Below are 14692 nucleotides of genomic sequence, written 5' to 3'. Positions count from 1 at the left end.
CAGATTTGCCGCACCTGTATATGGAGTTACATGGGTCAGCAACGGAATTGCAGTAAGTACAACATTTTGGATACTTCAAAGAGAAAACTTCAGGAGGGTGAAGGTAAATTAACTCCTCTCCCCCCCCCCCAGCCCTTTATCAAAAATAAAAGGTTCACTTCCAACTAGGCAGGATTTAAGTATAAACAGTCTCTCCAGCCTAACGGATATCCAGTTGTTTTACACCTCTCTCCAGGGGTCACCTAACTAACAGCAGCAACAGGTGAGCTAGCTGGATATGAAACTTTACACATCCCCTCCGCTCTTCGGAAGCAAACTGAGTGAAGACTGAGGCAGGAATACTCCACAACAGCTGATCAAACCAAACATGTATTGAACAGTATGTATTTTGGAAGCCAAGTTGTATGCAGTAGCGTCAGAACTGGCAAATCAAGATAGATTTCTTTTGAAACATATTGGTCAAAAACTCGCAGGGCAGGTACAGCATGTGGTTAGATACAGAGTAAAGTTCTCTGTACACTGTCCCAGCAATATATGTAGCTCTGAAGAACACTGAACTCTAGCACTCTGCTATTTCCATTTCCCATACCAGTTCACTCTGGAATTGCCACGTTCCAGAGAGTTCTTTACTGCGACTATGTGTTTTTGAATATTGACTCTAAACCATTTGATCTATCGCTTCTTAGCCTTTTGGCTAAGAAAGATGAGCGTGGGATCAGGTGTAATGCCGGGATCTGGTCTGTCTCTCTTGTGGGGACCATGAATTGGATTCAATTTGAATTGGATTTTGGAGCAGGCAAGGAGCTGGATTGGGAGTTTGCCCCTGTCCACACTCTGAGCTCAGGCTAAACTCTGAACTCTGATAAAGTAATTTTTAAAAAAAATTGATGTACAACTTGTAGTGACAGAAGGGGACATCTCCATCCCACTAGATTGAAAATCAGGGCCCCCGAGGTGAAAGGACAGTCTCATTATCTAATTATATCATTAGTCCCTGAATGGTAGGTTATTCATTGATCCAGGATGTAAAAGGACAATCAATTATTCAGAACTTCACCAGACACCTCAATATTCACATGAACTGAGATTTGTTAGAAGCTTGTTGATAAACTGCGAGATAAACTTTACCTTTTAAAATATTGGAGTTGAAATCAACCCTCAATAGACTGCAGTTTGAAAGTCAATGCAGAACAATGTCAGGAGATTCTAGAACTTGCCTTATAGAGCAGAGATATTAACTATGGCCTTCATCGTGTCATTTTTCCTCAATTACTACAGGTACCTTCTATAAGACAAGGCTGGGACTATAAATGGAATTGTTTGCTGGTCAGCAGCAAGCTCTGTACAAACCCAACATTAGCACAGTTCCCAACAGTTGGACTGTTGGATGAACCCAACAGTTCACTTCCACCTATAATCGAATCCAGAACGTGTAACATTTTTACCATTCCTGCCGATGTTAATATCCATATAGTGACCAGTTTCCTCCTGCATCATTAGCTTTTCAGCCCTTTTCTGCAGAACACTGACCTCAATTCAGAGTTAGACCTTGCAGCATACCTGTTAACACAGGTGTACCAAGTGTGGATATACAGCACAGAGTTACATCTGGAAATAAAGCACATTGTGCATACCCAGTTCTCACACATACGTGGATAGTTGGATGAATTCACAAAGGGAAACATATTCTGGGTTAGGGGAAAGAGCAGGGGAGGGGGCACCAGTTGGACAACAACATCAAAGACCTGACACAGGTATGATGGAGAGGATGGCCTTCTGTGCTGTACCATTCTAAGAACTCGCTTCATGCTTGGGGCACAAGATCACAACCTTCAGCATTGAGCCATAAAGACCAAAGTGCGATCTCTTTATGCGGAGTTGATGTAGGCATGGGAGTTGGTTTCAGTGCTCTATGGCTTGGTCAGTGGGAGGTGGAGGAAGATAATGGGGGGGGGGGGGGGGGGGGGTGAGGATTGGTAAAGAAGAGTGTGTCTAATGGATTATCATTCCACTTCACCCTCTGCAGAAAAAAGTTGAAGTGGGTCAAGTAGAAAGAGAATCCATGAGACACTCTCTAATGTGCCACTCACTGGGCAGTACAGTGGTTAGCACTGCTGCCTCACAGGGACCTCGGTTCTATTCCTGCCTTGGGTGACTGTGTGGAGTCTGCACGTTCTCCCCGTGTCTGTGTGGGTTTCCTCCGGCATGGGTGAGGACAGTAATGGGTTCTCAACACCTAGACTTGAGGTGGCCACGTGTGAAACGGAACCCAAACCAAGTGAAGAGTCATCCAGACTCAAAATGCCAACGCGGTTTCTCTCTCCACAGATGCTGCCAGGCCTGCTGAGATTTTCCAACATTTTCTGCTTTTGCATCTGTTAAAGAGATGCTTGATAAAGGACAGATGTTGGCCCCAGGATGCCAGGAAGAATTCTCCTGCCCTTTTTCGAAGTAGTACCATGGACTCTTTTTACAGAAGCCTTGGTTTAATATACCATCCAAACTAGTACACATCTGCCAGTGCCGCACTCCCTCAGTACTGCACGAGTGTGAGTCTGGAGTGTGAGCTGCGGAAGGCTGAAAGTGAAGAAAAATCAGTGTTCATGTTCCAATGACAGACTCTTGGTCTAATCCTCTTTGGACTGGAAGCAATGCGACAAGACCCAGGATAAAGAACTAGATCGGAACCAACAGGAAAATAAAAGCAGCAAAACCAAAGGGATTTCCATTTGAAATTTTATTTAAAAAAAGAGGTACCCTCCCCCAAATAAGATTTTGAACATTTCACACACTTGGGCACATAACAGAGCAGGCAAGATCCACGGACGAACCAGAGAATCGGTATAAAGAGAATCAACAGGAAAGAAAGCAGCCCAATAAAACAGATCGCAACGTTGTACAAAACAATTACACAAAACACTTTACAAAAACGGTTGAATTTGCACAATAGTTAACATGATTCAATGGACACAGTAAATCCCAAGGCAGCATCAAACTGGGGAGATTTAAATGTAACCGTGACACCTTGCAGTTCAAAACACCCACGCTTGGCTACTTTATCTCTCCTCATCCTGAATGAATGTGCCATGAGGAAATGGAAATGTCACGCCAGTGCACAATGGCAGACCGTGATTGGGTTGAGAGTTCTGTAACTGGAGGGCGAGAGAGAGTGTAATGATATTCTAATCACCGAGGCCGAGCATCACAGAAAATAATTCAAACACATCGTACACTTCCATCCAAACTCAGCATTCAGCAAGCAGAAGGAACATTTCCCCGATCAGATTGAGCGCCAGCCAGTTTGGGATATTGATGGAGTGGCTTTGCTGTGTTAAGATTCCAGTGGCCAATGGATGTTTTTTGTTAGGTGCAAACAGGACAATAAAATGAAGCAACAATACCTTGTTGGGTGCCGAGAGAGGAGGTATTGGTGCCTGAATGCCAATTTTATGGGATCTGAGGATGTGGTCAGGTTTTATGGTGCACAGGGATTAGGGTCAATTCCTGCAGAAAACTACTCAGATTTTGTTTAAAAATTTGACAATTTAAAAATTCCAGTCTGACTTGTGTATCTTTGCTCTCTGCTGTTCCAGAGGTCTACAACTGAACTATATCTCCAAGGGCATTCGTAGACTCGCTATTTTAGTAACTTGCTGCGTCACCTCCTTCCTAAATAAAGCTGCATTACTGACAGTAAAGTGCATGTCCTGCATCAGAGAGTTTAGCACATGTCACATTTCCACACGGAATGCTGGAAGGAATGTCTCTACTGCTTCACCTCTTCATATCACCGGGGACAGGAACACATCCTGAAATTCTCAAATTAATGAATTGGTTACAGAGCCTAAAATTGACAAAATGCAAATGGATGTTTGATCTGCAGTGAGAACGTGGCGATTCCGCACAGACAGCGATCCAAGCCGGGAATCGACCGTGGAGCTGTGACGCAACTGTGCTAACCACCGTGCTACCATCATGAATTCCCCAAAGGATTCAAGATTCAGAATGTTGGGGCCGATTTCCATTGATTCTTCAAGCTGAGGGGATGGGAGCACATCATACCAGATGTTTTTTTTTTAAACCACAATCTTTCTCTGTTGAAGGCTGCTCAAGGGAGAATAAGTGTTTTGAAAACTGGCATTACTTGTTTCAGGATAACCAAAGAACCAAAGGAGCTCGTCCAAACAGCATTGCTTCTGGGATCTCCAAATCCTGACATTTAGTGCCTACACATAACCAAACTGGCAGCCAAAGGAATACATTGATTTGTGTAGCAACATGGCTTCTGTTGCACTCTCTGTCTTCTCCTTAGAATTATTTTAATAATGATCAAGAACTAGTTAATGCAAGTGATTGTTGGAAAGATGATTCAGTGAGCAGAGGTTTAACTTGGACAGTTTTATGAACGTGTGTTAATTAGATAAGTTTAATTAGACTTCAGATGACACGATACATGCTGTAAAGGGAGGAAGTGATGCAGGAAGGTCCAAGCTTAGACATACACCCGAGTTCCTCTCCATTAGGACAGGTTTCCCTGGGATAACAGGACGATGAATCAGGAATTAAACTGACGAGCAACAAGCCAGTACAATATATACAAAAACATATTCAAAATCAAATACTTCCAATATAAAACGGCCTACTCTGAATTTATAACAATTTGTTATCCACTGGTCCATGTACAAACAAGACAAACAACATTAACGTGCCACCTTGAATTGCGAGTTACCCCATGATGAGAACAGGAAAGTGTGTATGTCCATTGCACGAGCACAAACATTTCAATGAGACGGTGAGCAGGCAAATCACAGTGTATTGCATAAATACTGAAAATGCTGATATGATTCATTCTCCCCAAGTATTTATAAAATCATTTCTTGGGATATGGGTGGCATTGACAAGGATGATATTTAGGAACACAAGAACATAGGAAATAGAAGCAGGAGGAGGTAATTTGGCCCATCAAACATGCTCCAACATTCAATTAGATAATGTACCGCACTGCCCCCATTTCCCTACATGTTTTTACTAGCTGGAAATATTTCGCTCTCGGTCTTGAACATACTCATTGACTGAGCCTCCACAGTCCTTTGATATAAGAATTCCAAAGATTCACCACCCTCTATCTCAGTCTTAAATGGCCCCGTATTCTGAAACTATGTTGCCTGCTTCCTGTGTTCCCAGCTAAGTGAAACATCCTTCCTGCATCTAGCGTGTTGGGCTCTGTAAGAATTTTCTATGTTTCAATGAGATCACCTCCCAATCTTCTAAACTCTGGTGAACACAGGTCCGGTCTCCTCGATCTTCCCTCAAGGAACAACCACTTCATCCCAGGAATCAGTCTGGTGAACCTTTATTGCGTTCTCTCTCTGACAAGTGTAACCGTCCTTCAGTAAGGGGACCAGAACGGTACACAATACTCCAGGTGCAGTCTCACCCAATGCTCCATACAATTGCAGCAAGACATCTTTACTCCTTGCTGCAAGTGCATGTTAGCTTTTGGTCACTAATGAACAAGGACATCTAGGTCCCTTTGGTCACCACTCCACATACCCTCCACTTCTATTTTCTTACCAAAGTGAATAGTTTCACATTTTTCTGCATCGTATTCCATCTGCCATGTTCTTGCCCACTCACTAAACCGGTCTAAATCTCCTTGGAGCCCCTTTGCATCCACCTCACAACTTCCTCCAGATGCCCAAAGGTGTGATGCAACAAAAACAGAAAACGCTGGACAATCTCAGCAGGTCTGAGAGCATCTGTGGAGAGAGAAGGCAGCCAACGTTTCGAGTCTGGATGACTCTTTTGTCAAAACTGTCAAAGCTGCTGCGATTGTCCAGCATTTTCTTTGCCAGCATTTTTTGCGTCAGATCCCAGCACCCGCAGTAATTTGCTTTTAGCGGAGTTGTTTGCTCGACCACTTCAGAATCACGCACACCGATGTGGAGCTGGGGTCACAGTGGCCAGGACTGGTTAAGGACAATTAATTTTCTTCCTTAAAGGGGATGAATGAACCAGTTGGAATTTTACGTTAATTGGATGGCTCTGGGTCATTTATTGATCTCAGCTTTTTACTTACTTTAACAAATCTAAATCACCATGCTGGGATTTGTACCGCATTCTCTGGAAGATTAGGCCAGTAACACAATTACAACAGCGTCACACTTGAACATGGCTTTTTGATTTCACAATTCCAATATAGTTCTGATAAAAGGTGCACTCCCAAACTCTCATACCTTATGCCTTCACAGATGACGGTGCCTGATTGGTTGCATATTTCCAGAATTTTCAGTTTTAAACAAGGATTAATAGGAATATGGGGAGCTCGGTAGCACAGTGGTTAGCACTGTTGCTTTGCAGCACCAGGGTCCCAGGTTTGATTCCCGGCTTGGGTCACTGTCTGTGCGGAGTCTGCACGTTCTCCCCATGTCTGCGTGGTTTCCTCCGGGTGCTCCGGTTTCCTCCCACAGTCCAAAGATGTGCAGGTTAGGTGGACTGGCCATGATAAATTGCCCTTAGTGTCCAAAAAGGTTGGGTGGGGTTACGGGGATAGGGTGGAGGCATGGGCACAAGTGGGGCACTCTTTCCAAGGGCCGGTGCAGAATCTGACGGGTGTCTCATCTTTTAACATTAATAAACAAACTGCTGTTCAGTGTGGGTTGTACATTTCTGATTACAGAAAGCTCAAAGCCAGTATGAAATGGGAAGGTGGCCAGGGACCCTGAAAGCCAGGGTAATACAATGTTACAATTATTATTTACCAGTAACACTTTGTCCACCCACTTTGTAGGCGTTTTTAAACAAAGGTTACCGTTGACGCATTCCTTGAACAAAGAGTACTGTGTCTGTCTGATAGCAAGTGCTGAGCTGTGTCCCCATTTGCTACTCTGCACAATGCCATGTGTTAATACTGTGGGAGGTGCAGTGATGATTATGCAGACCTGCTGCCCACAATAGGGGCAGACGGCATTTCTTTACAAAAGTAAAAGGGTAAGGTGAAAGAAGCTGGAAGGAATTAAACTAGTACAGTAGCTGGCAAAACAGTCCCGCTCAGCATCCTACACAGCTAGAGGATCCATATCTTGCAGCGCAAGGCACAAACTTTTCATATTATCTCTTGTTTATCTACGCTGGGCACTTAACACCCACTCAAGTGAAACATCACCCGTTGAGCATTATGAATGGAACAGAGCTCAATAAGTGCAGATTTAACAATAAATTACCGGTCAGGCTTCTAGAAAGTTGACACGTCTTTGGGTCCAGCTTGAATAGGCTTCACTCGGATGAAAAAGTCTTTGACCCCAAAGGTTAACCATGTCTCTCCCCCTTTACAGACACTGCCTCACCTACAGAACATTTCAAGCATTTTCTGCTTTTATGTCAGATATCCAGTATCTGTAGAATTTTGCATCTCTTCACCCAATTCATATTTATTCTTAATATGTGAACCCTGCAAATTCATAAACTACTCTATAGGCTCGTTCAGGTTTGGCGATCACCCACATCAAACACGCTGACTATGTTGCCTGGCTTGACTTCGACCAAATCATTTCAGAGGATTGGCCTGGGTAACTGCAGTTGGGTGGAGGTAACACTAAAAATCTAACGTGATGTTAAAAGTCTGAAAAATACATTATCGCACATGACTGACGAGGCAAGATGCAGTACACTGAACATTTTGTTTACGAGAATTCCCAAGCATGCACTGACTAGACTCAACAAGTAAACCCAGATCTTTAAACATGGCAGAGATTTGTTAGGAATTTAATTGCACAGGGAAGGGTTGACACACACCTTGGCAGCTCCAGAATTCACGTTGCAGAAACAATTTTGAATTTAGAGAAATAAGAGTTCACATGCAGGAATGCTGTTAAACTGTAACCAGGACATCATTCAGGAGGGGGAAGTAAATCTGTACGGCAGGCAAACTCATTTCACTCAGAAGCTTAAAAAACTGACAGCAGAGTTGCGACCAAAAGGTACCAAGATGCAAGTACCCAACGGGACCTTTAGTGTTATGAGCAGTTAAAAAATAATTGGTATTTACACACATATTGATATCGTTTAGTGGAATGTGCAGCAATACAACCCATTGTTGGCTGCAGCATCAATATTTGTCCACCCCCACCCATTTATTGGAATATTAACTGTTGCTATCGAATGTCATCACCAGTTACTTACCAAGAGAATCGAACCACTCACTAGCAAATACCAGTAAGTTGTTAGCCATGTCCAGACCTAGTGAGTGGTTATAAATTAATGACTAAGTTAATAACAGTTAAGGTAATGCAGCCACAGAAGAGCTGGCAGCCTGATTGGATTCCAGTGTTTAGCACAAGTTACCTGATGCCTGCACAGTATATTGAAGAGACATCAGTTTTTTTTTTACAAAAGGTCCAGCTGGTATGAGTGAGGTTTACCTCAAGTTAGTGCTATACAGATCAGTGTTTCTTTTTTTTTTAAAAACACCGTCTTTCGAACAATATTTTTAATTAAATGTAAAAAATAAACCACATTGTAATCATTAAGACTTTTAGTTGATGCAGAGTTCTTTACAGTGGACCCAACTGTGCTGGAAGGCAGGACAGTGATATCTGTCCTGTACCACGAGAGTTTTGGCATTACACATACCACTCTTTCTTTGAGATTATGGAGCCATCGTTCTGCGACACCATGTCTTCCGTCAGATCCGGTGGGTACTGAAAGCTGAGAGTCTGGTCCTCAAACTCCTCCTGCGTGTCACTCTCATCGACTGTGAAGTAAGGACGCTTGGAGTCTGCGTCAAAATCAACCCCATCACGGGGAACTTTCCTCTCATTTTCATAACTTACATTCATGGAAGATGGCTTTTTATCCTCATCAGATTCCTCTTGGTAAGGGATGTGCTCTGGAGCAGGGGGAAGGACGCCAGCCTTACTGTAACCATTCCCAAAGACATGCTTCTTTGTGTTGTAGTCACCCTTGAAGGTTTGCCGCCTCTTGCGAAGGACGATGAAGATTATGACCCCGCTTAACAAGACGAGCACCGCACCTCCCACTGCTGCTCCAATTACCAGGGTGTTGTTGCTGCTCTCGCTGCCATCCAGACCCGCCATCGAACTCGAACTGCTTGTGCTGGATGGTAGGATTTGAGGGGATTCTGGGTAGGAAAAGACAGATGGAAGGGACAGCGTCAGTCCCGTGATTTGAAAGATGCGGTGACACGGGAAGAGGGAAGGGGAGACAGAGGGAAGGGAGAAAGATGGCTGAAATTAACAGTCTATATCTATCTGCTCTCTCCACATTACATTCACAAACAGCAGAGTGACAGTGCTGCCTTTGAGAGCACATCTCCACCCCCCCGCCACAGCTTGCTCTGATTATAAAACAAATGCAAAATGATGCAGATGCTGAAAATCTGACAGAGAAACAGAACATGCTGGAAAAATTGAGTAGCTCAGACACCATTTGTAGAGAGAACCCTGTTCTATTGAAAGCTCTTTGATCTGAAACAATAAGCATTTCTCTCTGTATTTTGGCTAATCTGCTGAGTATTTCCTGCATTTTGTGTTTTTATGACTTATTTTTGTACAATACTTATTGAATGCAGTGAGTTTCTTCAATCAAATGGTTAGTGTCTCTCTCACACAACAAAGCCCTGGCTCTGCAGGATTCTCACATATAACCCCAATCCTCTTGTTCTTTCACAAAAGTCCAGTCTCAATGTGCCTCCTGCAGTCACACACACTTTCTCAGCCTCTCACAATCACACATCGAGCTCCAGTCGAAACCCAAACTGTTCTAAATATTGTTAGTTCATAATAAATGCAATCATATCAATGAATTATCTAAAAGTTAAAAGGCTATGCACAAGTTTAAAAAGGGGGAATGACTTAAGCACACATTGGTTGCATGTTTATATCCATTAATACTCCCTGTCCTCCTACTGGTAAATCATAAGATATGGGAGCAGAATTAGGCCATTTGGCCCATCGAGTCTGCTCCGTCATTCAATCATAGCTAATCCCACCCTGGCCATAACTCCACCGTCCTGCCCGTTCTCCATAACCTTTCAACACATTACCAATCAAAAAAATCTGTCTAACTCCTCCTTAAATTCTTTGAGGGAGTGACAAAGTTAATTGATGAGGGAAGGGCTGTAGATGTCATATACATGGACTTCAGTAAAGCATTTGATAAGGTTTCCCATAGCAGATTGATGGAAAAAGCAAAGTTGTATGGGGTTCAGGGTGTACTAGCTAGATGGATAAAGAACTGGCTGGGCAACAGGAGACAGAGAGTAGTGGTGGAAGGGAGTGTCTCAAAATGAAGAAAGGTGACTAGTGGTGTTCCACAAGGATCCGTGCTCGGACCACTGTTGTTTGTGATATACATAAATTATCTGGACGAAGGTATAGGTGGTCTGATTAACAAGTTTGCAGATGATACTAAGATTGGTGGAGTTGCAGATAGCGGGGAGGACTGTCAGAGAATACAGCAAAATATAGATAGATTGGAGAGTTGGGCAGAGAAATGGCAGATGGAGTTCAATCCAGGCAAATGCGAGGTGATGCATTTTGGAAGATCTAATTCAAGAGCGGACTACATGATCAATGGAAGAGTCCTGGGGGAAATTGATGTACAGAGAGATCTGGGAGTTCAGGTCCATTGTACCCTGAAGGTGGCAACGCAGGTCGATAGAGTGGTCAAGAAGGCATACAGCATGCTTGCCTTCATCGGATGGGGTATTGAGTACAAGAGTCGGCAGGTCATGTTACAGTTGTATAGGACTTTGGTTAGGCCACATTTGGAATATTGCGTGCAGTTCTGGTCGCCACATTACCAGAAGGATGTGGATGCTTTAGAGAGGGTGCAGAGGAGGTTCACCAGGATGTTGCCTGGTATGGAGGGTGCTAGCTATGAAGAAAGGTTGAGTAGATTAGGATTGTTTTCGTTGGAAAGACGGAGGTTGAGGGGGGACCTGATTGAGGTCTACAAAATTATGAGAGGTATGGACAGGGTGGATAGCAACAAGCTTTTTCCAAGAGTGGGGGTGTCAATTACAAGGGGTCACGATTTCAAGGTGAGAGGGGGAAAGTTTAAGGGAGATGTGCATGGAAAGTTTTTTACACAGAGGGTGGTGGGTGCCTGGAACGCTTTGCCAGCGGAGGTGGTAGAGGCGGGCACGATAGCATCATTTAAGAAGCATCTAGACAGGTATATGAATGGGCGGGAACAGAGGGAAGTAGACCATGGAAAATAGGCAACAGGTTTAGATAAAGGATCTGGATCGACACAGGCTGGGAGGGCCGAAGGGCTTGTTCCTGTGCTGTAATTTTCTTTGTTCTAAATTTACTCACTGTCCCAGCATCCACCGCACTCTGGGGTAGCGAATTCCACAGATTCACAATCCTTTGGGAGAAGTAGTTTCTCCTCAAATCTGTTTTAAATTTGCTGCCTCTTAGTCTAAGACTATGACCTCACGTTCTAGAATGCCCCACAAGAGGAAGCATCCGCTCCACATCCGCATTGCAAGAGTTCAACACGCATGTGTCGATTTAGAGGCCTCGACCAATGTTCCAGGATTACGGATTCATATCCTGTTATGCCAACTGGTGGAATTTAAAATTCAGTTAATTAATAAAATCTGGAATTGAAAGCCAGCCTCAGTAATGGTGACCATGAAACTATCATTGATTGTCGTTTAAAAAAAAACCCAAACAATTAATGGCCTTTAGGGGAGGAAATCTGCCGTCCTTACCTGGTCTGGCCTACATTTGACTCCAGAGCCACAGCAATGTGGCTGTCTCCTAACTGCCCTCTGAAATGACCTAGCAAGCCTCTCAGTTGGACCAGCAGTCTCCAGGCACCAGGCGGACTTCAGCGGTTCAAGAAGGCAGCTCACCATCATCTTCTTAAGGGCAATTAGGGATGGAAATAAATGGGGACCCAGCCAGTGACACTCACATCCCATTAAGAATAAAATGGTGCTCTGCACACACACATACATCCACACGCGTGTTGTTCAATGTGTTACATATGCACAGGGAACATCACAAACATTCCCAATCTCAACAGCACATTCTTACTTTATTAGAAATTGAGTAGGAAACAGTATTAAGATGCAGCGCATGCTATAAGGAAAGCTTTTGCCTGTTTACCATTGAAAGATGCAACTCCGTTGCAAAGGCTACAAGAAAATAGGATACAATGCAGATCGTAAAGATTGAAAAGGAGCAAAGAAATTATAAAGATAAAAATTGAGTTATAAAACCATCATTGTTTGACTGGGAAGGTTAGAATCAATCAGACACGTCCTTATTACTACCTACTTCATCAATAATAATTCATCCCCCATCCCTCCTAATAGTTGGGCAATGTTTTCCACTGTATCCAAGAGGCTGTGAACCAATCATGAAACCTCCTTCATTGTTTTGTTCAAAGTGACAGGTAATAATTTACCTCCCCTTTAATCAGAATTTCACGGAGAATTGTTATGATCTGCAAGGCGATGCCTGAAAGGGAGTTAGAAGCAGATTCAACAGCAATTTTCAAAAAAAAAAAGAGAACTGGATAAACACTTGGAAGGAAAAAACTATTTCTAGGGCTATAGGGGAAGAGCATTGATGTGGGATTAATCGTGTGGCTCTTCCAAAGAGCTAGCATAGATGATAATGAGCAGAATGGCCACCCAAGAGCTGTTTCATTCTGAAATCACCGGTCCCTATAACTTGTGTCTCAAAGTCCTTCCATTGCTGCATTCAAGAAGGGGTTGTTTAGCACACTGAGCTAAATCGCTGGCCTTGAAAGCAGACCAAGGCAGGCCAGCAGCACGGTTTGATTCCCGTACCAGCCTCCCCGAACAGGCGCCGGAATGTGGCGACTAGGGACTTTTCACAGTAACTTCATTGAAGCCTACTTGTGACAATAAGCGATTTTCATTTCATTTCATTTCAAGGTACTTCTCATCCAAATATGAACTTAAAATGGCTCGAGTGCAGGGCCATCCACAGGTAAAAGTGTTTTCCCAGCAGTGTTTCCTGCTGCTCTGCACAATTCTGACATACATCTGCCCACCTCAACACAGAATCAAACGCAACAGAAAAACTGACCTAAAAATGCTGGACTCAGAGCCTCAGATGTGAATTACTCCACACATCCCCCCAGTTCCCACATGTGGGACTTCTGCTTTGAAAAACAATCCTCCAGTGGCTCCTATTTCAGCTCAATGCCCAGTTAAACATGTCCTAATTAAGAGCCCATTACATTTCATCTGGTGTGTATTTGTCCAATATATTGAGTCACTACAGTCTGTCAGTGATCCCAGTCTGCATCAAAGTACAGGGACCAAATTAGAATAAGGAATTGGGGGAAAAGGGATGGTTATGATTCCTGCTCTTATCTCATGTCCTACCCATACTTACAATTCTACACTTGTGGACATCAGGACTAGCTGGAATGAGAAGGGGAGCTGCAGGTGAATGAGCTGGCTAACCACGGCACCTTGGGAACAGGAAGCCATTCAAGTGGGGGGAGTAAAAAGGAACATGGTGGTACTAGGGGACAGTATAGCGAGGGGGGTTGACACTACTCTCCACAGTAAAGAATGAGTCCAGACGGCTGTGACGCCTGCCCGCTGCCAGGGTTGGGGACATCTGCTCTAGGCTGGAGAGGAAATTGCAGTGCGAGGGGGAGGATCCCGTGGTTATGGTCCATGTCTGTACCAATGACATTGGTAAAATGAGGAATGAGGCTCCGCACAGGGAGTATGAGGAGCTAGGCACTAAATTAAAAAGCAGAACCTCTCTGGATTACCTGAACCAGGTGCAAATTGGCCTAGGGTACACAAAATTAGAGAGATGAATACATGGCGCAAAGAACGGTGTGGGCAACATGGGGTCTGGTTTGTGGGGCACTGGCATCAGTAACGGGGAAAGTGGGGGCTGGCCGACATCTGAACTGTGCTGGGAGCAGTATTCATGTGAACCACATAACTAAGGAAGTAGAGGGGCTTTAAACTAAATAGTGGGGTAACAGATCAAATGTGGAAAGATGTGGCATAGCCAAGAGAAGAGACGAGGGAAGACCGAAAAATAATAATATAGAAAGTAAGGCCCAGGGAACGGCAGGAATAGAAAGAGAAAAACAATCTAAAAATGCTTCTAACTAGATGTTACAAATACAGAAGGAAAGGTTAGACTAAAGGCTCTGTCTCTAGACGTGTGTTGCACTCATAACAAAGTGAACGAATTGATAGCACAGATTGAAGTAAATAAATATGATTCGATAGCCATGATGGAGACATGGCTGTACGATGACAAGGATTGGGTCTTGAAAACTGAGGGGCAAATGACATTCAAGAAGAATAGGAAGTTCGGTAAAGGTGGAAGGGTAGCACTGCTAATCAAGAATAGCATTGGTGTAATAGAACATAACAGCGCAGTACAGGCCCTTCAGCCCACGATGTTGCACAGTCCTGTGATACCCTTCTAAAGTCCCTCTACACTATTCCCTTATCGTCCATATGCCTATCCAATGACCATTTGAATGCGTTTAGTGTTGGCGAGTCCACTACTGTTGCAGGCAGGGCATTCCACGCCCTTACTACTCTCTGAGTAACGAACCTACCTCTGACATCTGTCCTATATCTATCTCCCCTCAATTAAAGCTATGTCCCCTCGTGCTGGACATCACCATCCGAGGAAAAAGGCTC

The 14692-nt window shown here is 43.8% G+C and overlaps 1 protein-coding gene across 6 annotated transcripts in view; it reads right to left on the bottom strand.

Moving 5' to 3' along the window:
* The window catches only part of nectin1b (nectin cell adhesion molecule 1b), a 463505-nt gene that overhangs the window by 243395 nt on the left and 205418 nt on the right, over nucleotides 1–14692 (bottom strand). Inside the window, exon 6 of one of the 6 annotated variants that reach the window (XM_038779766.1) lies at nucleotides 7732–9139. The exons of the other annotated variants lie outside the window; for them this stretch is intronic. Within the exon in view, the coding sequence (XP_038635694.1) occupies nucleotides 8622–9139 (518 nt within the window). The 3' untranslated portion in view covers nucleotides 7732–8621. Of the gene's footprint in view, nucleotides 1–7731; nucleotides 9140–14692 lie in introns of those variants that run through there. 6 annotated transcript variants of the gene reach the window in all.

Source organism: Scyliorhinus canicula, chromosome 19 (assembly GCF_902713615.1).
Source record: "Scyliorhinus canicula chromosome 19, sScyCan1.1, whole genome shotgun sequence".
Classification (NCBI taxonomy): Eukaryota; Metazoa; Chordata; class Chondrichthyes; order Carcharhiniformes; family Scyliorhinidae; genus Scyliorhinus; species Scyliorhinus canicula.
This window is presented reverse-complemented; position numbering and strand designations above follow the sequence as displayed.